The sequence below is a fragment of the Syngnathoides biaculeatus genome, chromosome 9 (assembly GCF_019802595.1).
Source record: "Syngnathoides biaculeatus isolate LvHL_M chromosome 9, ASM1980259v1, whole genome shotgun sequence".
Classification (NCBI taxonomy): domain Eukaryota; kingdom Metazoa; phylum Chordata; class Actinopteri; order Syngnathiformes; family Syngnathidae; genus Syngnathoides; species Syngnathoides biaculeatus.
The window spans coordinates 17248405-17274824 of NC_084648.1; the positions used below are offsets into that span (position 1 = coordinate 17248405).

At 47.1% G+C, this 26420-nt stretch overlaps 1 protein-coding gene across 1 annotated transcript; it reads left to right on the forward strand.

Annotated features, from left to right (window-relative positions):
• Positions 1–25583, forward strand: dchs2 (dachsous cadherin-related 2). The gene is made up of 23 exons (XM_061829406.1): positions 1–900; positions 2830–3648; positions 3847–4041; positions 4204–4435; positions 4816–5052; positions 6484–6916; positions 7195–7778; positions 8002–8189; positions 8268–8367; positions 8453–8622; positions 9625–10441; positions 10837–11076; positions 13096–13230; positions 14445–14654; positions 14941–15801; positions 17312–17428; positions 18805–19016; positions 19653–19804; positions 20233–20363; positions 20434–20720; positions 21039–21180; positions 22964–24618; positions 24744–25583. Exons 1-23 carry the CDS (start codon positions 1–3, stop codon positions 25581–25583), a joined length of 9657 nt encoding a protein of 3218 aa, XP_061685390.1.
• Positions 25584–26420: the final 837 nt, after the last annotated feature.

Consider the following 26420-nt stretch of genomic DNA (forward strand, 5'->3'; position numbering starts at 1 on the left):
ATGTACCTGCAAAATGCATATACGGTGCTGGTTCTGGCGCTCCTGTGCGCCCCGTTGCAAGCCAACGTCTTCAACCTGACGCTCTCCGTCCCGGAGGGGCTCCCGCCACACACCGTGGTTGGCGACCTGGCGACCAGTCTGAGCCGGCCGACTCTCGGCTTCTTCATCTCAGAGAGCCGCGACTCGCACGTCTACCGTGACCTGGAGATAGACCCCGACACCGGTATCATCTCCACAGCGACGGTTCTCGATCGGGAGACCCGCGGGAGCTACGACTTTGTGGCAGCCACCCTGGCGGGGGAGGTGGTCAGAGTGCGCATAAACGTGGAGGATGTCAACGACAATTCGCCGGCGTTCCCCTCGGAAGACATGGACCTAAGAGTATCCGAGTTGAGCCCGCCCGGGAGCCGCTTCCGAATAGAAGGAGCGCTGGACCATGATGAGGGGGAGTTTGGCATCCAGGGATACCGGATCCGAGAGGCCCACATGGGGGAGCTCTTCGGGGTGGAGCAGCACAGTGCCAGAAATCACCTGAGCCTGGATCTGATTTTGACTAAGAAATTGGACAGAGAAGTTCAGGACTTTTACACTCTAACCGTGGAGGCCTTCGACGGCGGCATCCCCGCCCGAATCGGGATTCTACAGGTCAACATCTGGGTCCTGGATGAGAATGACAACCCGCCTGTGTTTAACCGGACCGAGTACCAAACATCCATTGTGGAAAATGCTCCAGTCGGGTCTTCCGTATGCCAAGTTCATGCCACGGACAGGGACCGTGGCGACAACGCCAAGGTCAGCTACGAGATCAACCGGCGACAAAGCAACCCCGACGATCTCTTCTCTGTTGAGGTGACCACCGGTATGGTTTTCCTCAACAAGCCACTGGATTTTGAAGCACAGGTGGAGTATACATATCACATAATCAATTAATCAACAACTAATCAATAACATCAATCGACAACTATTCTGATAATTAATTGATCATTATCCTCTGTATTTTCAGCCTCTCATTAAATTTTTGCAGATTTCTATAGCCATTCATGAAAGCAGACTGATCAATATTGAGGTTAATCAAAACAAGAAATTTGCAAACATCTGCTTTCACTTTGGATAAAAATAATCAAAAACTTTTGCCAGAGAAAAATGACTGAATCATAATCAATTTATGTTTGAAGTTGAATTCATTCTCTGACCAAATCACTCATCCATCCATCTTCTACCGGTTATCCGAGGTCGGGTCGCAAGGACTTTCCAGAAGTCGTACTAGCTTTAGCAGGGACGCCCAGACTTCCCTTTCCCCAGGTACTTCATCCAGCTCATCTGGAGGGATCCCAAGGTGTTCCCAGGCCAGCCGAGAGATGTAGTCTTTCCAGTATGTCGCAGGTCTCCTCCTGGTGAGAAGTGCCCAGAACACCTCACCAGGTAGGCGTCCGCGAGGCATCTAAATGAGATTCCCCAGCCACCTCATCTGGCTCCTCGCAATATGGAGGAGGAGCAGCTCTACTTTGAGCCCCTCCCTGATGACAGAGCTTCTCACCCAAATCACACATCTCAAATCAAATGAATTGGAAAAGCAGTCATTTTGTTCTTGGCAACACTGCACAGGTTTAGAGGCACCTGAGATCAGAGACTACGCGACTTGGATTTCTGAGTTAGACCTGGATGGACTCAAGGAGACCCTGTCAGTCCGCCTCAAAGGCGGCGATGGCAAATTCACCCTCAATTAATAGCAGGGTTAACGAAAAGGGTTCTATTTTATATAAAGCCAGCCTTGCATTTGGCGTAACTCTGCAAGCAGGCGAGTTCAACCTGATGTTGGTCATTTCGTGAATCGGCCCCAGCACGTTTAAAAGTGGCTCGTCTCCACTGGAACGGGCATCATCACAGCCATCTTCAATCTTTCCTGTCCAGTTAAAGCGACTCCTCTCATTCCCTTTAAATGCAGCGCGTGAGTTGTGCACTGACAGTCTTGGACTTGGCAAAAGAAGAAACTTATTTGGATGAGTCTGTGAGCAGACGTTTGCGGGCAGATGATGTAATGTCTCAGTCACTGATGGTGTAGCGGTCCACACGCCTGCCTTTGGTGCAGCCAACGTGGGATCGATTCCCGCTCAGTGATGGTCTCGATATCTGCCCTACGACTGACTGGTGCCCAGTTCAGGGTGTAGCCTGCCTTTCGCCCGAAGCTAGCTCCAGCTTTCCTGCAACCCTTGTGAGGATAAGCAGCTTGGATAATGACATGACATGATGTAATGTTGCCTTGAGAGGGCAGATCTGTGCCTTGAAGTGGGGGCACTTAAAGACCGGCCCCAACACCGATCATTTGTGTCCTTGTGGCTCCCATAGCTGTGCCGCTGCCAATGGGATGATTTTCAAAATCTGATCACGATAATGATAATTAATTCAATTCAATGATTTCTCTCGTACCAACGAGTAAGAGGCTTGGATTTCCGTTGTTGAAATAACTCTGTCACCACCATGCACGACCGCAGAACTCATTTGTCTTTCTGCCTGCATCAAATGAATCATAATCGCATATGATCACCTGTGCCAAAACTTAGATCTAGCTGACACAAATCAAGATGCAGCAATTTCTAAACTCAAGCACAGCTGTGCCATCTACAAAAACGGAACCCTTAGCCCTTTTTATTACAGTGAATAGAGACATTGCCATGCCATGACTCCACGAGTCTTAGACTCCCCATCAAAAAGGTACGTGATTGCCTGTACACGACACAAAATGACAGCCAGGCACTACTTACTTTTACTGTATATGAAACTCCTCAACTCACAGAAACCCTTACTGTATGTTACTCTGGATTTATGTAGGCTTTCCACGAGTTGATCATCACCGCCAGAGACAACGGAGCACAACCGGAGTCCAGCAGCACCCTGGTGGTTGTGAAAGTCCTGAACGTCAACGACAACAGCCCCGCTATTAGCGTGCTATTCCTAAGTGAGACTGGGGATGCGGTGGTCTCCGAGGCCGCTGAGATCGGAGACTATGTGGCTCGGATTTCCGTGTCGGACCCGGATGGCCAAAAGGAGACCCTGTCAGTCCACCTCGAAGGCGGTGATGGCAAGTTCAACCTAAAGCAAACAGATGACTTCCTTTATGCATTGTGTGTCTGCGCCCAACTCGACCGGGAAGAGAAGGATTTTTACAAGTTGAGGGTCCTAGCGTCGGATCTCGGGAGCCCCCCTTTGAGCAGCGAGGCGGTTCTTCTCGTGAAGCTGTCCGACGCCAACGATTTTGCCCCAGTCTTTGAGAAGGACATGTTTGTTATCCACATCCCTGAGGATGCCCCGAAAGGGACTTCAGTCATCCAGATGGAGGCCCAGGACTTGGACCAGGGAGTCAACGCTGATATCACCTACTCAGTCCTCAAGTCCAACTGGGACTGTCTGGTCAGTGTTGATGCAGAATCCGGCCTGGTCGTCACAACCGGAGACCTGGACCGGGAGCGGCAGGCTGAGGTGTGTTTGTTCTTGGTGGTGGCGGAAGACCGAGGGGAACCGGTCAGGTCGACCACCGCCACCGTCACCCTGGTGATGGATGACGTCAATGACAATGAGCCGGTGTTCCAGAAGAAACTCTACAATGGCAACGTGACAGAACACAGCACCCCTGGAACCTGTTTTTTACAAGTATGTACTGGAAGCTCACACACAAAATTCTCTTTTATGTTTACAAACATCATACATGAGGTTTACTCACGTTGAAGACGCCGTTGTTTTTTTTACGTTTACGCAAGGACATCTGCGCAGTTCATTTAAGATTAAAAAATCTTCGAAAATGGACACCAAACTAGAAGCATTTACAGTATTTTTAATTTAATTTTGTAGGTTGTGGCCAATGACGCAGATGGTCCAGAATTTAGTGGTTTAGTTTACTCCCTGCCGGATAATTTTGACGGGTCAGACCAGGACCAGAACCTGTTCTACATCAACTCTCAGACTGGAGAGCTCTGCGTCTATCGGGACATCGATAGAGACGCTGGACAGACTGACCACGACATCCTGGTCAGGGCAGAGGATCCGGTCAGTATATGTCAGACACAGATTCTTGGTCAAATCAAAATTGCCTTTGATATTTATGAAATAATATACATGAACACCATCTGTGATGTTTTAGAAAACAGATGACTTCTAACTAAAACCTTTTATATTATCGTTGTGAATTTTTGTCTGTTGGCTCGCTAGGGAGGCCTCAGCGCCCACGCAAACGTGCACATTGAGATCCAAGACCTCAACGACAACCCGCCGGTATTCAACCCCGAGCGATACGCCACAACCATCGGCAGTCACGCCCCGCCCGGCACGGAGCTCCTCGGAGTGGTCGCCGCCGATGCCGACGCGGGTCGCTTCGGCTCCGTCACCTACCACATCCTGCCCGCCGACCGGTCTGCTCTGTTTGCCCTCGATCAACAAACAGGTGAACAAAACAGCAGGATAAACCTGACGACTTAGTGTGCTTAAATCCTACTGACAGCAGGAACCCGAGTAGGCGTGTCCGGATTTAAAATGATTTTTATTTAGCAGATTAGCATTCACGGTAGCAGCAGTTCTGACTCGAGAATAAAGATTGCTCAAAACATTTCAAATGACCACATTTTATGACAGTATCATTTCAAAAGTTCGTGGCGGCTGGGGGGTATTGCACCAGGCGGCTGCACCGGTCTTTAGCCTGTTTATCCATCTGCGATAATGTAATGTGACAAACCGGATAGCTTAGACTGTTGCCCCAAGATTTTTATAACAAAATGCAAATATAGGTTTTGACGAATACTAAATTGTCTTTGATGTTCCCTACAGGACTGCTCTCCCTCACGTCCTCTTTGACCCACCTTGGTGGCGGCAGCGTCAAGCTGGGCATCGCCGCGCGGGACGGCGGGGGCGTGTCGTCGCCCCGACCGGCCCAGGTGACCGTTCACGTCTTGGCGAGCACCCGCGCTCCGCCCGTGTTCCAGACGGCACGTTACGCCTTCACCGTGCCTGAGGACGCCCCACCGGGCACCAGGGTGGGCATCGTGCGTGCCACAAACCCATCGGGTACGTTTTATTACGTGACCGCGGAAAAAAATCAAAGAAAATGTGGACTTTCGCATTTATTAAATGAAAAAAAAAAAGTATTGAATACAATTGGGCGGCACGGTGGAGCAGCTGGTAAAGCGTTGGCCTCACAGTTCTGAGGACCTGGGTTCGATCCCGGCCCCACCTGTGTGGAGTTTGCATGTTCTCCCCGTCCGTGCCTGTGTGGGTTTTTTTCTGGGCACTCCGGTTTCTGACATCCCAAAACCATGCGACATTCATTGGACACACAATTGCCCGTAGGTGTGATTGTGAGTGCGGCTGTTTGTGTCTATGTGCCCTGCGATTGGCTGGCGACCAGTTCAGGGTGTACCCCGCCTCCAGCCCGTTGACAGCTGGGATAGGCTCCAGCACTCCCTGCAGCCCTGGTGAGGATAGGCGGCAAAAGAAAATGGATGCATGGATGAATACAATTGAAAGACTTTGATGTCCCTACATACGTTTGTTTGAACATCGACAACTACAGTAGACTTCAATGAACCCTGAAGTATACATTCTTGTAAACTTCGAAAACCAATTATGTACGACCTAACAGACATTTTTTGAAACATCAGAATATTTAGCCGACAACGAGCCAACACGTTTTTTCATCAATGACAATGAAGTCTTTGATGTGCGTATGCATTTTTTAACATAAAATGCAATTTAGTCTTAAATGTATCTACACGTTTTTCTTAACAAAGACATTGAGTCTTTGATTATCTCTTATTATGTTTTTCTGAACATGGAGAGCAATGAAAAGTCTTTGATGTACACGTAGATATCAAACGGAATCATCTGAGGAATAATTTTCATAAAAATGGGACACAGTGTATACATTTGTATTGTTTAAAAAGTGCCAGTGTCTTTTTCCAGACATGAAGAGGCAAACAAGAAGGCTGCCCTTTAATCTCTAATCCGCTTTAAGTAGCTCAACAGATGACAAACGTTAGGCGACCATGCGGGTTGCCAACAAATGTATGCCTGCCTATAAGTGTGAGATAGAAAAGACAAACCCGGCGGCGTGCGAAGTCGAAGCTTAGTGACAAGTCAACCAGTCGAGCGAGGCCATTTCATTAATTAACGGATTATTGTCTTAAAGTTTACACCAGAAACGTTTGTCCGAGGCGTCGTTAAACTGGTCTGTAATCTGTTAAATGCGTGATCCGACAAACACTTAATTCAAGGGATTCATTCCGCTGTAATTACTCGTAGTTTAGTGTGGAATAATCACACTGTTTACTTGATCATTTATGTGAATCTTTTCTGTGACTTGGTGAGATTTATTAGATTCATTGTCTATACTCGACATGGCCGAAGACGGCCAAGGACAAAAATGGGCAAAAACAATCCGAGAGGCTCCAAATTGGTTTGGGCGTGTCCCATTGTATTCAGTCACCCTCTTCCTCACAGATTCAGCGGCATCCGTTTCCTACCGCATCTCGTCCGGTGACCCACGGGGTCTGTTCTCCGTGGACGGCAAGTCGGGCCTGATCAGCACAGTGGATCCTCTGGACCACGAGACCCGACCGTACGCCCTGCTCTTCCTCCAGGCCTACACCCAGTCCTCCACGGTGTATGGGGAGACACGGGTCAACGTCACCGTGGCCGACGTCAACGACGTGGCGCCCGTCTTCCACAAAGTCCGGGACGCCGTCTTTGTGTCAGAAAACACCAGGCCGGGGACCACGGTCTACAGGGCACACGCCCACGACGATGATAGTGGTGCCAACGGGGCGGTGACCTATAACTTCAGAGGTAGTCGCTACGGTGGGGTCTTCCTGATGGATGCAAACCTCGGAACGGTGACGCTGAACCAAAGCCTGATGGCAGACCCTCGGGAGAGGTAGGAATTTTTTGCTCTGACTGAAATTCAAGAAACAATAAATACAGTGGTGCCTTGACTTATGAGTGCCCTAATTTATGATTTTTATGAGTTACCATCGTCACTTGGACATTTTTATTTAAGATGTCATAAGATGTCGCCAAAGTCCAGGCTAATTTGGAAGTAGTAATTGGTATCAAGGAAATCCTGTGTGTTGAGGTGACCCATTCTGTACTCCATAAGACGTTTACATTATTTCTATTGTTGTTGTTTTTTTGTTTTTGTTTGTTTCTTTTAAGACCGATTCTATTGGAAATTATGGCCGAAGACGGTGGCGATCCCCCACAAAACGCTACCATGACACTCGCTGTGAACGTGGACCATGCCTCGCTGAGTGACAGCCTGGCCTTTGAGACACTGGTCTACCAGGTGGAGATAGGAGAGGCCCACCGCAGGGAATCTAGGATGATCCAGGTCAGGGCGCACCACGTCCGCAGGGCCTCCTCCAATAATGCAGGCCTGGTTTACTCCCTGGAAGAACCGGGCTTCCGTCGGGTTCCGTTTCGGATCCATCCCAGAACCGGTTGGTTGTTCCTCTCTGACAATTTGGACTACGAGCAGGAATCGGCCTATCGCTTCAGAGTGGTCGCTACAGCGGGCGAGGCCAACACTACAGCGGCGGTGGTGGTTCTGGTGCGGGACGTCAATGATAACTCGCCGGTTTTCAGCAGTGCCACATACTACTTTGTCCTGCCAGAGGGGCCGTCGCCACAGGGTCTGGTGGGACAGGTCACAGCCACTGACCAGGACTCTGGGGAAAACGCACAGCTGTCGTACATCCTGCTCTCGGACGGGAAGTTCTTCCGTATCAATGCCGAAACGGGTAAATTCCAATGGTCTGCCGAAAAACCCACCCACCTTTTAAGCCACTTATTGCAGTTCCTGATGAGGAGTGGGTTCATCTTCTACTTCCTAGTACACGCCACATACCTTTTGCTCTCTAGCTACTACCCTTCCTGACTACTCCCTACCTACAACCTACTTACCTAAGAACTGGCACGTCCTGAGCTTCCTGTCTTATAGTCTCAATTTCCTGTCTTATGCAGGGGAGATTGTCAACTGGGTGGAGTTGGATAGGGAACAGAACAGCCAGCACACCTTGGAGGTAATGGTTGCAGACCAGGGCAACCCACGACGCAACGCCACCGCCAGCATCCACATCCTGGTCACTGACGTTAACGACAACGTGCCACAGTTCAAGCACCTGTCAGCTAGCAAGGAGCGCAATTTCCAGGTGAGCATCGTGTGTATGCGAATGGACAGAGAATTATTTTACATTTAAATGGCGGGTTTTTCTCCGTTCTTTTTTTAGATATCTTCCGCATTACCAACAGGCGCCTTTGTGACAAATGTTTTTGCCAAAGATTTGGATGTGGCAGAAAATGGAACAGTTACTTTCACATTGCTGACCGGTAACTCCTCCTTAGTGAATCTAAGTTGTCGCTATTAAACGTGGGCGTCGAACATTTCTTGAACATTTGCATGTGCATCTGTCAGTCGGCGCAGAAGGTCAACGTTTGAGACATTTCGAGATCGACGGAAAGAGCGGCGACATCAGGACGACGTCGCTCTTCAAGCGGAACGCGGAAACAACTTATATCCTCAAAGTGACGGCCAGGGACGGCGGATCGCCGCCACTGGAGAATACTGCACTCGTTCACCTGCAGGTACACTTACTACATTGAACTGCACGTCAACCAATTGCACAGTTTCACCACCAGAGGGTAACATCTGACACGTTTACCCCTCGCACTCCTGGTTCCGTTCCATTCGGTGTCAATGTGTGAGTGAATGGTTGTCTACATCTCCATGTGGTCTTCCACTGATGGCGACTGTTCCTGGGTGTAGTCAGCTAGGATAGGCTCCAGCTTCTTGAGAACCTAAACAGGATGAGTACTAGAGATACGGGATGGAAGGATGGGAAGACCTTGTAGAGCATGTACATGTTTATACTGAACAGTTCTACTAACCCACTAATTGCCAACTATCTACCACCCTACCTAGAACATTCCTACTACCCACAAACTTACATACAACCTATCGCATACCTAACAACTAAACGCCCATCAATTATCTTCCGACCAACTAACTACAACTATTTACCTTACCAGTTACCTACAATCAAGCTATACCAAACCAATACCTTATCTAATAATTACCTATTTGTCTACCTACTCGCTATTCATCAATGTGTATTTAACCTTCCTCCCTTCTACCTATTTTTGACTTACCTCGTAACTTACTACCTCGATACATACCTACTCACTTAATAGCTACACGCTTGTTCCCTGCAGCTACATACGTGTACCTTCATCTCACTAGCCTTCTACTTGGTTTTCTACCTACCTACCTACAAACTAGCTCTTTTAGCTGCTGCTTATCTACCTACTGACTACCTAGTTACTTACTAGATTGACTTACTCCCTCCTACCGACGTAACAACAAGCAGTTACTACCAATTTACCCACCTTTATGGTAACAACTATACCAAGGGCCAGAACCAGAGTGTTGTCAGAGATAACCACAGCCACCCTAGACTTAAACTCGGTCACCCCGATGGTCACCCCTATTGCATAGCATCCAATGGTTTGGGGAGGTTAATGGTTAAGGTTACCCGCTTACCACCGACCAATTAACTCATGAATCTCACAGTAAGACATCCCTTTCAGGTGTATGGGTCCGAGGCCCAGTCCGGACAAAGCTCTGCTCCAGTTGAGAGACATTTGTGGGTCAGAGAGGATGCTCCTCTGGCCACCGTGATTGGTTCTGTTAGCATTGTGTCTCCTGGAAAGAAAGTGGGCTACTCCATCATGGAAGACGATGGAGACTGCCACTTTGGTGTCAACTCCCAGTCGGGAGACATCTACATCTACCGCGCTCTGGACTACGAGGACGCTGCCCAATACTCGCTCACTGCGCTCGCCGAGGACGACGCCGGTGGAAACATAACAATGAGGGTATTTGTGACTGTAGAGGACGTGAACGACCACCCACCGTGGTTCCCTGACAAAATTGTAGTGTTCGCATTGAGGGAGGACGCCGCCCTCGGAACCCAGGCCTTTGCTTTTGATGCCAGAGACGGGGATGGGACATATCCCAACAGCGCCCTGCGGTACTCCATCACCTCACCCCCGGGCTTGCCCTTCCACATTAACCCTCGGAGTGGTAGATTGACTGTAGCTGCCACCCTGGACCGGGAGGCGAACCCCACCTACACCTTCGACGTAACTGCCAGCGACCAAGCCGAGAAGCGGGTAGAGCGCAGGCACGTGTCGATGACGGCGAGGGTCGTTCTACTGGATGTCAACGATAATCGTCCTGCATTTGAGTCGCCGGGTGTGGTGCAGCTGGCAGAAGACGCAGCAGAAGGGAGTCCGGTCCACCGTTTTGTGGCAGCGGATCCGGACGAGCGGGAAAACGGGACGGTGTCCTATGTCATCCTGGCAGGAAACCAGAGAGGGTTATTCACTCTGGAGGAGAAAACAGGTACAATTGATTAACTACTGACCCACCTGCCTGATACATACTACCTTCCTGTTACCTAATTAACAACAAACCTAAAAGGATTTTCTATGTATGTGTTACTTACCAATGGACAATTTAATGGCTGTAACAAAACTGCAGTTGTTTGTTTACATTTAAACTTCTGCTGGCAGGACTGCGTCGCAAATGACAACTTGCATGACATCAACCTCGTCAGTGGTCAATGTCAACATCAATCATGTGATTATTATTGATTATAATATTTAGTGTTTTATGTTTATTAAAGGGTCTTTCTAAGTAAAGTTTAACTGAACTGAATTGAAAACCCATTCTCCCAAGATACTGAACCGCTTGAGAGTACTCAACTCAAAGCTGACATCAGTAAACGCACTGTCCAGGACTCTTGTCGCTCTCGGGACGGCTGGATTTCGAGACGGCGCGTTTCCACCGGCTGAGCGTGGGCGCGGTAGACTCCGGCCTCCCTCCGCTTTCATCCAGCCAGACGCTGACGGTAGAGGTGATCGATGTCAACGACTGTTCACCTGCCTTCAGTCGGGACATCTACGCCGCCGGCGTGGCAGAGAACAGGCAGCCCGGGGAGTTGGTGGTCCAAGTGTCCACCACCGATGAGGATTCAGGTACTTTTAAGACACGTTTTCACTTCGAATCACCATAACGAGAGCTTTCCTTGCCAGGGATTCATGATGACCTGCACCTTACACAACTGAGATCAACAAAATGACTTGAGATAAACCAGAGTCAAAAAAGTCAATTACACGCAGGGCATTACATTCATAGTTGATCATGAGATTATGATACTATGATTACCACACTCTGACCTCTCTCCAGTTAGTCATGAAAACCGCCACCACCTCGCACAATAGAAATAAATACACTGACTTGAAATAATCCATCAAGTACATAAAAGTTTCATAGTCAAAAACATCCATAACACTGCAATGCATCTGCAAGTCATAATTATCACATACCACCTCGCACATTTGAAATCAATAGTTGTACAGTATAGATGAACTTCTATAAAAAAATTAAAATCCATCGCAATAAAAAAAGGTCCAGTACATGCAGTTGAATCGACGTGTAAATACATTTAGAGTAATGCAGTGGTTCCTTGCCAGCTATTCATGGAAAACCGAAACACTGCTCACTAGAAATAAACAGAATGGCTAGAAATAATGTCACGAGCCCAACCCCTAATCACAGGCGTTTATTTTAACATGGGGGGGGCCCCCCCCAATCCCATTTATTTAACCTGTTGCCACCGACAGTGGAGCTCTGTTTAAAAGCTGTTGCTATTTAGACAGGAGTGGGGGTGCTGATGTGTGTGTGTGTGTGTGTAGGGGTTGCGGGGGGGAGGGGGGGGTCACCAGGGGGTTTCATACAAACATTCTTGGGAGTGAGTGGAGTCCTAAAACAGCAAGCAGGGGCTACACCTCAGGGCTGGGGGCGCTCAAAGGTCTCCTCTGGTGATGATGTCGATAATCCGAGCCATCTGTGCCAATAAACGACTGTGGTCGTCATCTGCGATTATTCACCTAAAATGTTAGGATTAGATGAACTTTTTTTTTTTACCAAAAAGTATTTCTTTTAACAGACACATTTTGTCATCGAAAGTTATTTATTTGAAAAAAAAAAGTTGGGTAAAAATACAATTTAGATTATTTTGTCGAAATAACTACTAGAAAACCTTTTCAATTGGGAAAAAAAGGCTTTTTGTAAAAAAAAAAAAATAACATTTTTTTTAATTGAAAAAAAATGTCTTTTATTGCAAAAGTTGTTGAATTTGTCAAGGGAAAAATAAAAACGAAAAAAAAAATCCATCCATTTTCTGACAAGGAGGGCAAAAGTACTGGAGCCTATCCCAGCTGTCATCGGGCAAGAGGTGGGGTACACCCTGAACCGGTTTCCAGCCAATCACAGGGCACGTGGCGACAGACAACAGTCGCACTCACAATCACACCTACGGGCAATTTACAATCTGCAATTCATGCATGTTTTGGGGATGTGGGAGGAAACAGGAGCACCCAGAGAAAAGCCACACAGGCACCGGGAGAATATTCAAACTCTACACAGGCTGGGCCAGGATTTGAACCCCGGTCCTCAGAACTGAGGGTCCAACGCCCTAACCAGTTGTGTCACCGTACCGCCGCCCCATATGTTTGTGTCAACATATATGGAGTATGACTCAAGACCCCCAAAACACTCAAAATACTGTTTCTCTGTTTCGTAACGTAAAAAAAAAAAAAAAAAAATTCAAGATCATTTAAATTATTTATTAGATTCGATATCAATTATACATTTATTTTTAAAATATATGCTAAGTTGTATTTTTGAGAAAAAGTTCTCGAAAATTTATTAAGTTGTATTTTTGAAAAAAAGTCCTCAAAAATACAACTTATTTGGTCAAAAATAGAACTTTTTCATCAAAGGAACTTGACGAAAAAAAGACTATCAAAATGTTGACATTAGGCTAAAAGGACGCGACCATTCTCCAGAGAGTAGGGTTATGAATTATATCAATTCGTAAGATACATTTCTTGAACCAAAGTGAAAAATCATGTCATCTCTATGTTAGCTAGCATATGTGACATTTTGTTGTCCGTGAAGGATGCTTCACACTTGATTATTGTGTTCCCCAGAGGAGAACGCTGTGGTGTGGTACAGTCTGTTACCGGGTCCTGGCTCCGAGCTCTTCAGCATTAACCCTTCCACCGGCCTGATCACCACATCAGCTTTCCTGGACCGAGAGCAGCAGCCGCAGTTTACCCTGCGAGGTGGGAAACCAATACTCACTCCTCCCATTACATCCATATCGCCCTTGCAGCGACAAACTCTTTTCAGATGGGCTATCACTCAGCATGGTGAACATTTAGACCAGATCGTGAAATGTAATAACAGGAAAGGCTGAATCCCGTGAAGGAGGGCCAGAATCACGCCGGGCTCCTTGCTATAACAAAATACTCAAATATCTGGAGGAGAGGTGAATGCAAAGATGAAATATGCCAAAAAGTAAATGAGGTTCAGCTGCTAATAAAAACAAAACTTGAAGCCAGCATTTTTTTCCCTCCACAGCAGAAGTGACAATGAAATATAATAACAGGCAAGACAGGTTCGTGTAAAGGTGTTCCAGAATCAGATCAAGTTTTTATCAGAAAAAAGTAGACAAAAATGTAGAGGAAAAAATCAAATCAGCGGCACGATGACCGACTTGTTAGAGCGTTTGCCTCAAAGTTCTGAGAACTGGGGTTCAAATCTGGCCCCCGCTTCTGAGAGGTTTGCATGTTTTCTCCATACCTGTGTGGGTTTTTCCGGTTCCCACATCCCAAAAACATGCACGGTAAGTTAATTGAAGAGTCTAAATTCCCCTTTGGTCTAATTGTGAGTGCGAATGCTTGTTCGTTTCTACATGCGCCGCGATTGGCTGGCAACCAGTTCAAGGTGTACCCCGCTTCCTACCCGAAGATAGCTGGGATAGGCTACGCCTCTCCCGCGACCCCTGTGAGGATAAGCGGCTCTGAAAATGGATGGAAGGATGGAAAGTGGAAGCAAAGACAGAATGTGTCAAAAAGTCAAGGCGTTTAGCTGATAAGAAAAATGAATTGGAAGCTCAGAATTAGGAATATGTCCTAATACATTTGTAATTATGACCAAATGGAGTGAAAACCTGAGAGAATCATTTCGGCCCATTTCCCCACTGCAAGACGTTTAAAAATGCGGAGAAAAAGGTGAAGGCAGATGAGGTTCGGCTGCCAAGGACAGAAGTAAATAGATAAATAAATAGAAAACAACAATTGGGAGTGTGTCCCAATACTTTTGTCCACTGTGGACCTAATAACAGCAAGCAAAAATAACACAAAAGGTCAAAAGACGTGAAAGCGCACCAAAATAATGATGGATATTTTCACAAAGCCAAGTGTAAAGGTAAAGATCAACAGTACATCAAGACAGGAAATAAAGATTCCGTTTGCATGCCGTTTCCTGTCCTCAGTCCAGGCCCGTGACAGCGGCCCGCGGCCCCTTTCGAGCACGGCCACGGTGTTGTGTTCAGTGCTGGACGATAACGACAACCCGCCGGGCTTCTCGCAGTCGTCCTTCCAGATCAGTCTTTCGGAGAACCTGCCACCCGGCGTCGTGCACACCGCCCAGGCTTTCGACCCAGATGTTGGCGAGAACGCCACTATTCGCTACTCCATCCTAGGTAAGGACCAAAGACAGATTCAGTGCCGCTGTGTCAAAATCTGGGAGAAATTTGAAGTTTACCACCTGACACTCGCGTCTCCTGCTCTGAAGTACCACAAGCAAATGTCAGCTACTTTTTACACATCACAGCAGAAAGGTGGCAAAACCGCGTTTTGAAATTGTTACATTTTTCCCACCCTCCATGTGAAAAAAGTTATAGCTACTAAATAAAGTATTTCTTTTTGTAGTCTTTTGCGAGAATCTTATTCACACACACTCTTTGTACCCCGTGTGATTGTCTTCAGGCGAGGACTACGGTGTTTTCGCGATCAGCGGCCATTCAGGGGCCATCAAAACCCTTCAGATTCTGAACCGTGAGGGCCATCAGAACTACCTGCTGACCATTCAAGCCCACGATGGCGGCCCTGCGCAGCTCAGCTCCACCACTCAGCTACAAGTGCTTCTCCTGGACCAGAACGACAATGCCCCAGCCTTCACCCAAGACAGCTACAATGCCTCCATCAGTGAGGATCTACCAGCCGGAGCAGTGGTCCTTAGCGTCACCGCCCTGGACCCTGACCATGGGCCCAACGGGGAAGTTACATACTCGCTGATGGACGATGACAGCCGTGGCACCTTTTTTGTTGATTCCTCCACCGGTGCCATCCGCACTACCAGGAACCTGGACCGGGAAACCAAGGCCCAGTTCTTCCTCAAGGTGCTAGCGACAGACTGCGGAACTGAAGGCCCATTGAGCTCAGTGGCTTCCGTGAGTGTCCATGTAGACGACGTCAACGACAACGCTCCTGTGTGCGAGAGTAGTCCCGTCACTGCAATTGTCTCCACTGAGACGCTTCCGAATGGAGTGTTTGCCACAGTGAAGGCGAGAGACGCCGACCGGGGCCCCAATGGGACTATACGCTTTTTCCTGCCTGACAACAACGACAACCTCTTTGACATCAACGAAGAGACAGGGGAAATCTCAGTGAGGCGGCGGGTGAGATCAGGATTCTCCGGCAGGAAGCTTCGGGTGGCGGTGTCCGATCTGGGAAATCCCGCACAGACTTCCAGCTGCCTGGTGTTTGTTCACCTCAAAGGGGAAATCGAACGCTTGAAGTTCACGCACGAGGTCTACAACGCCACCATCCCAGAAAACAGCAAGGCGGGTAAGTGGAACCTTTATTTTCCTGGTTTCAGTTTTGGATTTTGCATGAAGACATTTTGGGGAAGATCCCAGAAAATTTTTTTACTTTTAAGATTGTCCTGTTTTCTTGACAAATTTTGCATCTGTTAATGGATGAACCTATCGCTGTTCTCTGTGGAAGGTATGAAGAATTTTGAAAAGGCAACTGTATCAGATAACATATTCCTTTTTTTGGGGTGACGGGTACATATTTATCATGAGTATAGAGCTCGTGCACGTGACGTCACCATTTTCGCGGCGCCATATTGCCGGTCAAACAGAGCTGCTCGACATTGTAGCAGACATTGAACTAGAGGAGAATCCGAGACCTGTTCTGCTGTTGTTTGCCGTCTTTTTTTCAATCCCAGTTAACGAATGCGAGTTTATGTAAAACCAGGGGTCACTGATTTAAATATTGGTATTTGAAAGAATACTAGCTAAAAAGATCGAAGGATTCCGGCAAAGGTTAACGTGTCGCCGAGCACACTTCCGCGTTCACGAGCCGTCAAAGCCGTCACTATGTGGGATTTATTTCTGATGAGAACAGATCCAGCAACAAAGTTTTCATACGCGTCCAGACTTTTATACGCTTTCAAACTTTTCCGGGTAAACCTTGACGACTTACTGACCAGATCCATGTGTAAATCCAGTTGTCCAAGACAAGTGGAAGCGAATTAACGGTCCAACTTCGGCATTAAATAAGGGTCCTCTATGCTGAGTTTATCAATTTTTTCCACGTACCGTCGTTTATTTTCACCTTCTAAATGTCTGATTTTATCGGACAAGACTCTGGGTGTCGTGCTACAAGACATATTTCCGTGTCGTCTCCGACCGACTTAGCATTGAGCAAAGCTTTGCTTGACCGACACTTCCGGCCAGTGAGGTGATTTGATGACGTAGGTGCACGAGCTCGGTACCCGCACTAAAGTCTCAAGAAGCCATGATTGAAAATGCATTGACCCCTACGATTTTGGCACAGTAGCACTCTTCAGACTTAAACACAATTTCATCCTCGAAGCCAGCTCCACTAACATCAAATTTGGTACAGTTGATCATGAGTGGAGCCACAAAAACGTCTCAACAACTCATCCCCAGAGACACAGAAAGTCTGCCATTTTGGTTTCAAGCTGGACTTTTCGGTTGTTAACGGCTTTCATAATTACGAAAGCCAGTTTCAATTTACCACATGAAATTTGAGTGGTATGTCGATCAGGAGTGGGCCCACAAAAAAAAGTAACAAAAAAAGAGCTATACCTGAAAAGAAACGAAGTTTACCATTTTGGTTTGAAGTGACTATTTTGATTCAGTAGTGCAATCCAGAATATAAAAATAATTCCTCCCCCAAAGACAATATAATTCATCAACATAACATATGGGGGTCACTAGATCATGAGTAATCCAACAAACATTTTCAATAAACCGTATCCAAAAATGCACAGGAAGTCTGCCATTTTGTTTTGATGAAACATCTTTTGTCTGATGATGTTTTCCAGGAACTCGGATTGCGACGGTTGATGCCCGCGGACAATTAGATCCCCAATTTGAAAGAATCTCATATTCCATATTCTCCAGGGACGACAGTGGCATATTTTCCATTGAACCTCACACAGGTAAACAACACACAGCAGTAGTAGCAACTGTAGCCTTCCTCATCTCACTGCCAAAATGCAAATTTCACATTCTCTTCTAATCAGCCTTTTTATTTTCCACAACGCCATCCACAAAACCATCTTTGCCACACACACAAAAAAAGAAAAAAAAAATCTCTGCTGTCTTTCTTTGCCAAAATTAAATTATCCACTTTATCTCTAAATTGTTTCCAGCCTTCACATTTGGGGATCGGGTTCCAGCCCTCCGTGACATATTTTTGATATGAGAGAATAATGAGATACTCGTGTTCTTTGTGGTTATTGTACTGCTTCCCACAGGTGAGAGGCTCACGTCACATGATTTGACTCAAGTGAAACTTAGTCGGCAATTGTAGGTCTTGGGACTTGCTGGGCGGAATTTATGAAAGACTTGAATTGACTTTGATTGCCATCCATGACTCTTGACTTCGTTCATCTTCATGACTTGACAATCTTTGGCCTCAGTTCTGAGGTCTCGGGTTCGATCTCGGACCCGCCTGTGTGGAGTTTGCATGTTCTCCCCGTGCCTGTGTGGGCACTCCAGTTTCCTCCCACATCCCCAAAACACGCAACACTAATTGGACTCTCTAAATTGCCCCTAGGTGTGCTTGCGAGTGCAGCTGTTTGTATCAATGCAATTGGCTGGCAAGCAGTTCAGGGTGTACACCGCCTCCTGCCCGTTGACAGCTGGGATAGGCTCCAGCATTCCCTGCGACCCTCGTGAGGATAAGCGGTGAAGAAAATGGATGGATGGATGGATGGATGGATGGATGGATGGATGGATGGATGGATGGATGGATAAGTGAATAAAGGCCACTTTCATTTAGCGCCATGGAATTTGGTAGAGATGTCTGTCATGAGAAGACCAACAAGAAAGTCTGAAGAAGCCATACTTGAAAGTGTACTGGAAGTCTGCTATCTTGGTTCAACGCACTCCCTTTGGCTCAGTACTGCCCTCCAGAGTTGATAAAAGAATTCATCTCCAAAATATTACATTCACATAGTTGCGTGGAATTTGTTAGAAATGTAAATAACGACTCTCCTACCATATCACATTAAGAACATTCTTCCCAATGTGAACAACTATGTCCTGTAACTGGTATAATTTTGATAATTGTGTACAGTACTTATATATTTTCTACCTCAACACTGCAGATTGTGACATGGCTAACTGATTTTCACTGCTCCTGTGACAGTGACAATAAAGTTTTATTCTATGCTATTCTGGATAGATACCCCCTACCCTGAAGAAGCTTCACCCAGTCCCCACCGCTAATATTTTGCACATATGACATACTCTTTATTTTGCTACTTCCCGGAAACAGTATGTTCACTGAACTGGGTTGTCATTGTGTCAGGCGAGATTCAAGTAGAAAAGGACAACGCGTTGGACTTTGAGACGAGCCCCCGAGTGAAGCTCATGGTCCTGGCGGAGAATGGGCGGCAGACGGCCCACTGCAGGGTGGACGTCACCCTGCGGGACGAAAACGATAATGCCCCGGTCTTTGAACGTGATGCCTACCGGACCGCAGTGTGGGAGGGTCAAGTCAGCAACACGTACGTCATGCAGGTAGGTGGGCTGCAGTAAAATGGACAGATGATGGTATCGTTTTTATGACCTGGTAAGAACAAGAACTGGGTTTACATACAGTCCACCGATGCAATCTGCAGATGTATCCCACTAAAGTGTTCCCTCAGCTCTTAAATTGGACTCTAGATTGGGGTTCGCAACTGGTTCCACCCAAGTTCCCCCAGCTCCTGCCAGCAGTTTCAATGATAGACATGAAATTGAGTTGACATGCTAATCATAAAAGGACACCCGAAAATTTCCCTAAACCACATGCCCAAAATTGATATAAACAATATAAACAAAATCCTGAAGGGTTTGACGTCCCTGTAGTGGTATGTTCATCCGACTTTGGTGCAAGGGCATGGGTTCAGTGTCTGACTCTAGATGTGTTCTGCAACTGATTGGAGACCACTCTCGGGTGTAGTCCGCCTTATGCACTGACTTAGCTACGACAAGCTCCAGCTCCCCTCAACCCTGAGGAGGATAAGTTGTATCAAACATGGGTGGATGGCTCAATTTCCCTCAAGATCTGTGCTCAATCTGTCCTAAACGTTTTTTCGAGCACCTTTAACATTCCGACAGTGTTTTGCATGCATGCTGGCAGGTGAACCTCCAATCTTGTCACATTCCGTGTAGGTTTTCGCCTTCGATGCTGACAGCGGGACAAACGGCCAAATCGAGTTTTCCATCATCTCTGGAAACCATAACGGGGATTTCATCCTGGAGTCGGTTCATGGGATCCTCGCCACCAACGCGATGCTGGATCGTGAGATCGCGTCTTCGTACAAGTGCGATAACACAACCCAGAAAATCATATGATTGGTCGAAGACCAGGGTGTGAATCATTTGTGAAGACTTTAAATAAATTCATAGGTGTGAATGTTGATGTTAGCTATTTCTAAAAGACCTGTACCGCACTTCGCTCACTAAAAATGAGATAGAATAAGATACCTGACACTTTCATTAGGATAAGATGATGGTGTAACTTAATTTACAATTTACCGATGACCGGTCCAGTATTTCAGTTTGCTCCTCTCAACAAAAGTTAGCTTGTATAGGCTCCAATAATCCGCAACCTTATTGAGGGCAAGCAGTATAGAAATTAGATGGACGCTTTATATGCCATTGCTCATCAATAATTCCATGGAGTTCCTGACTTGTTTGACCCAAAGTCAGCTGGGAGACACGAATGGTATGATTTCACATCACTTTCCAGGCTGGTGGTGCAGGCGTCAGACAAGGGGAACCCTCCACTCAGCAGCACCGCTATCATCTGGCTCCAAGTGGTGGATGTCAATGACAACAATCCCACCATCCCCCCCATGGAGTCTGTGCTCATATCCGAGAGTAAGACCACCGCCCACTGACAGGACCTTAAAAAAGAGAATATCATCATGCCTCCGACTGCATCCTATAGATCTACCTGCGGGGTACATGGTGACACAGTTGACGGCAAATGACGTGGACCTAAGCCCGGCCATCACCTACAGCTTTGCGGGGAATGCTGCTGTCGAAGGTGCCTTCTCTGTGGACCGTTACACAGGGGTGGTCACGCTGACCCGAGCTTTGGATTTTGAGGAAGAGGCCGAGTTTACGCTGACCGTCTGGGCATCGGACTCTCTCCACCAGACCTCTGGAGAGTTGAAAGTCCAGGTCTTGGATGTCAATGACAACAGCCCAGTCTTCAACCAGGTCTCATACCAGGTTTGTGCAAAAAATTTTCAAATTTATGATGGATATATGTTTTTACGTGGTGCACAGTGTCTGTAACAGTGAAGACCACGCTTTAAAGAGACGTGGTGGCATGTTTTTTTTTTTTTATTATTATTTTATTATTCTACTGGACGATGGATGACTGCCGAGACATGGCATCAAAAATAGCTTAAGCCTCACTTTAAGGAAATGCGGCATAATTTGAGGTGTGACGTTCATTCGAGTGAATGAGGCACAATTCAGCACTTCTTTGGGGTACAGTGTCTGTAAGTGCATGTCACGTGTTTGGTTATTCCTTCTTCGTTTAAGGTGGAGCTGTCCGAACTCGCTCAGGCCGATACATTTGTCTTGAATGTGTCCGCCGCGGACAAAGACTCTGGACTCAACGGCAAGATCACCTACAGGCTGCTCTCATCTGCTTTGCAAGGTTTTTACGTCCAAGCGCACACTGGTAAGAACATTAACGAGGCTTACTTATGGGGATATTCAGCCCTATGCCAGAATGGCTATGCCAGTTGCTACAAAGCACCCCGCGCAAGTTAAACAACAAACCGCTGCGGGAGTTTCAGTAAATGAAACAATATGGAGATGACAACAATAAAACCTAGTCACTTATGACAATGAACCCCATTGTCAACAATGGCAATGAGCTCGTATGCCAGTTCCGGCAGTGAATTCGTTTGCTAGTTTCAACAAGTGATTGATAATTCTTTGGTCTGTGGGCGGATCCCGGGTTCTCTGAGTTTTAGGAAAATTGCCAAAACACACAGACCTGCAAAATCAACGGAAATTTCTGGGATGCACGTGTCAGGCCAATGGTAGCAATGTCACTTTGGTAAAGAATCACCACCTAGCTAGCCTTGGATGTTAGTTTTCATTCATGTCCAAGTAATTCTGTCCATGTACTTTATTTTCCGGACGACAGCGCTCACTGGATCATAAGCTGCGCGCACTGTTGTAGCATTAATTTTCCCATGCATATCCGCTCCTGACGATATGCTGCAGATATATACTGAATGTACTGGTATGTTGTGAAATTGGAACTTCACACAGAAGGTTTATGTAAATGTATATTTACATACCTTGTCCCCAAAACGTGAGAGTAACACGGCAGTGTAACGGCTTAAACATAACGGAAAAATACTTTTTATTCATCATCCCCCTGTTCACTGAAACCACTAAAGTCCTCATCTTTAGTATTGGAGTTGACGAGCCTCAGGAAGTCTCCATCACACACCATTTCAGTCTCTCTCTGTCGCTCTCAATTTTATTTTATTTTTTTATTTTGTTATGTGGCGTGCAAGACTTCAAAGGTGGGTGGGGTGGCGCCGACAGTCCGTTTTAACTATTTCATTCAGACACGTTTTTGTTTGTGCATTTAAACTCATAGCCGCTATCAATCAAAATTTTAGCCGCATCGTTAAATATGCCACAGGGTTCACAGCGTCTGAAAAAAGTAGCAGCTTGTCGTCCAGACAATGCTTTAGTACCTAAATCTAACCCACACACAAAAAAAGTAATTCATTGCCTCAAAAACCTGAACATTGAATATGAGCAATATGCATTTGCTAAGCTTCCTGTTGAGGAGTGCAAAAAGTGTAACTAATACCGCCATGCGATACGCGACTTCCCTCGGTAAAATGAGGTCCTTCCATCCACTCGAAAATTAATCAAGTCAACATGTCGAAAATTCGGCAGAGCGGGGGGGCATTGGAGCCGGATAATAAATCGGTTGGCGGGGTGATACGTTACTGCCACTCGAGCGTGTTGTAATGAGCTCCACGTGGTTTTGGTTAAAATGAGACGAGTTACATTAGTAAGACTAACAAGAGAAAGGATAACTTAACGGCTCATGTGTTATAGGAATCATATTAGTGGTCATAATACTTTATATACAAAGATATTTTTGTAGAATGTGATCGTTTTTTTCACATTTGGGCATGCCCCTTTTCCAGTCCAGGGTACTAAAACACGTACTATTTGTGGGACATGACAAACGGGAATCCAAGTACACCATGCAGAGGACAAAAGCCACTGTTGATTGCGCAGATTTGTATACGGCTAATGTTAACCTAGCATGTTGCTGTGACTGGACTGGAGTCTCCACTTGGCTGCACCACTCCGGAGGGTGGGGGGGGGGGGGGTCACACAAAAATAACAAACACTATTATGATTGCCAAGCTAGTGACCATTCCACCTAGTTTATCATGCTAACCCTTTAACTTGTCTTTCAGGATCAATTTACACCAATAAACCCATCAAGGCCACCGCCAGCAACAACCACATACGTCTAATCATCGAAGCCCAAGATGGAGGAGAACCTGTTCTCTCTACCGTTACCTCAATCGATGTGGTAATCCTGGACACCAACGACCACACACCACTCTTCAGCCAGGACGTCTACACTGTAACCGTCTCCGAGGATGCGCCCTTCGCCACCACGCTCTTGACCCTTTTTGCATCCGACCAAGACTGGAGCCCTGAAAACACACATCTGGACTATGCCCTCGTGGCAGGAAATGAGGAGAAGCGTTTTTGTTTGGAAGTCAAACCAACACGGGTGGAGAATCAGATGAAAAATGTCGGCCAGCTGGTCATATGTGGCTCGCTGGACCGCGAGACCGTAGAGAGTTATGCGCTCACAATGAGTGTTTCTGATCGAGGGGTGCCACGACTAAACAGCTCAGCCGTCGTCGTGGTGACTGTCTTGGATTGTAATGACAACGCACCATTTTTTGCGAGTAAAGAGTATCACATAGAAGTCAGTGAAAACAGCCACGTGGGTACCAGTCTGGCTCAGGTCAATGCGAGTGATCCCGATTTGGGAGTCAACGGTCTGCTGCACTATGACATCATCTCTGGGAACAGAGGAGGACACCTCAAGTTGGACCCTGAGTCTGGACTTCTGGTGGTCAACACCTCCTTGGATTATGAGGAAGACTCCGAATACACCCTCACCATCCGAGTGTCTGATAGCAGCGACTCTCCGGGTGATCGGAAAGAGGCATTCACCATGGTATTCGTCACGGTTTTGGACGAGAATGACAACAGTCCCTACTTCCTGTTCCCCAAGTTTAACTGCTCTGTGCTGGAGAACCTCCCAGCGCTCACCCATGTCTGCTCCATCCGGGGTGTCGACAAAGACATGGGTATCTATGGACAACTGACCTACTCTGTACTGTCCTCCTGTTTCACAGATTTTGATGGGGTGCAGAGGACAGAGTCCCCCTTTGCCGTCGACCCCCACAGTGGTGACATTCACACCAGGCAGGCGTTAGACTATGAACATGAGAGCAAATACTGCTTGATGGTGGAAGCCCGAGACATTGGTGCGAAGGTGGCGACGGTCCAAGTGCACATTTTCGTCAAGGGAGTGGATGAGTACAGCCCCATCTTTACCCAGAACCAGTACCGCTTCCTCCTGCCAGCAAAAATCGAGCCGGGAAACACCGTCGGCTTTGTGATGGCTCTTGACCAGGACAGAGGTGTGGACGGTGTAGTGGAGTACTCCCTCCTTGACCCGCCACCTTTCTTCTCTATCAACAAAACACTTGGAGCCATCTATGCATCGCCACCCCTGTTCCGCAGACGGAGCGACGAGGATGCGCTAGAGCTGGCCGTGTCCGCCAGGAGTCCACGTCAGGGGTCCAGGACAACTTCTTGTCAGGTTTTTGTCAAAGTGTCCAGCTCAGCCAAGGCACTTGTCAGGCTGCCTCTCAGCGACCACATGCTTAGTCTGAGCATCTCGTTTGCCATAGTCCTGCTCTTCCTTGTTGTCTTTGTTGGGCTGGTGCTCAGATTAAAACTCAAAGAGGCCACCTTCAAGAAGAGAAACACCACCCTTAAGCAACCAGACTGTGCCTTCTCTCTACAGCGCACGAAACCTGGCATCTTAATGAAAAACTGTGTAAGTGCTTTAATGTTTATGATAGCCCAGTACTTCATGTAAGTGTTTTAATGTTGATGATGACCAAATAAGTAGTGTAAAGAGGATACCCTCAGTAGGTCTACCACAAACTACATTGTGCCATTTCTCTGCAGGGCATGAAACCTACAATCTTAATGAAAAACTGCGATGCGTCCCATTGCCACACGCCGTCCGACTGGAGTGGCCGCGGCTCGGCGGAAGGCGAGACGGCTGAGGATCAGGAGATCAAGTGGATCAATGAGTATCCCTGCCATGAACAAGGCGTGAACAGGACCTCGGAAAACCCAGATGGGGATGCCTCATCCTGTCACTCTGTGGATGTGGGGCTAGACCAGTTTTTATCAGTCAGTAGGTGTTTTCTTCCAGAGATGGCCAGTGCAGATAGTCTGGACCACTTCAAAGAAGAAGGAGGGGGCAAGAGTCTACTAGTAAGAATTAGAGAAAGGGAGATAGAGGGGGAATCTGGAGATACTCTGTCCGCTCTGGAGCATCTGCATGGGGGCCACGCATGGGACTACCTGGTGGACTGGGAGCCATGCTTCCAGACCCTGGCGTCGGTTTTCAGGGACATTGAGATGCTTCCGAACCAGGAGCTCCATGGGAGCCGCGATGACCTGTCACACCCACCTCCGCTCATAACATCCGTGGCCCAGCCGGGGTTGCAGACCGTGCCGCCCCGCAAACCCTCCCGGGCACACAGCCTGGGGCGGCGGCCCTCCTACCCTAGGTATGCCTACCCACCTTTAACCAGGAACACGGGACTCACGCCAACAGCCATGACTCCTACATTCTCCCCTTCGCTGTCGTCACTCACTTCCAGGAGCCCCAGCGCGTCTCCAGTCATAACTGACGGCAGGGTGCGGGGTATCAGACTAGAATCAGGGCCCTTCGCCGCAAGCCTTCTGGAGGCAGAAATCCAAGTATGAACAAGTGATTAGCTTTACGGTATTCAATTTGTAAAACGTTGTTGTTATCAGGGAAAAAGCTATTCCAAAGAGGGTTATGGACATGGAAAGTGATTCTTTCAGTCATTTTCCATGAACAAGGATGACGTCTGCTATCTAACAAAGACCTTGTCTTGGTGGTTTTTGTTCTACTGATTGTCATCATCCAAACATGGATTAAAAGAACAGCAAAATACGTTTACATGACAGTACAGGTGTAAACAAACTTGGTCTTATTTTTTTCACTTTTATCACCAAATCATTGTTCATACAATCCCGACATTCAGGCATTCTTGTCATGTTATATCATTAATTAATGAAAAAAAACATGACAATATTATTTTGAATAAAGGACTCATTGTCACGAACCAACGGTGCAGGGACGGAGCCAAATACAGGACTCCCAGGCAAAGGCATGATGTTCAATGGGTTTTATTATAAACTAAGTTGTGCACGACAACACTGTCCAAGAAGGCGGGATCCACAAAACAAGAAACAAGGTCCGATAACTACGAGTCAACTAAAGAGCGTAACAAAAGCATGACTGTACTATAATGGCGCAATTGCGGAGTAACCCAGGATGCAGTAAAAGATACTCAACGAACTGGCAAATGCCAGAGACAAAACTGCAACTCAAACACATGGTCTAATCACAGTTCCTCATGTGAAACAGCTGAGACCGGCGCATGTCTCGTAGATGAAACCGCTCGGAGCGGTGGCCGGGCCACGCCCGTCTAGGCCGTGGTCCAGCCTTGCACATAACACTCATTATTTAAAGGTGATGAAGGAGACGATCATTGGGTCGCAATGCGCACTGGT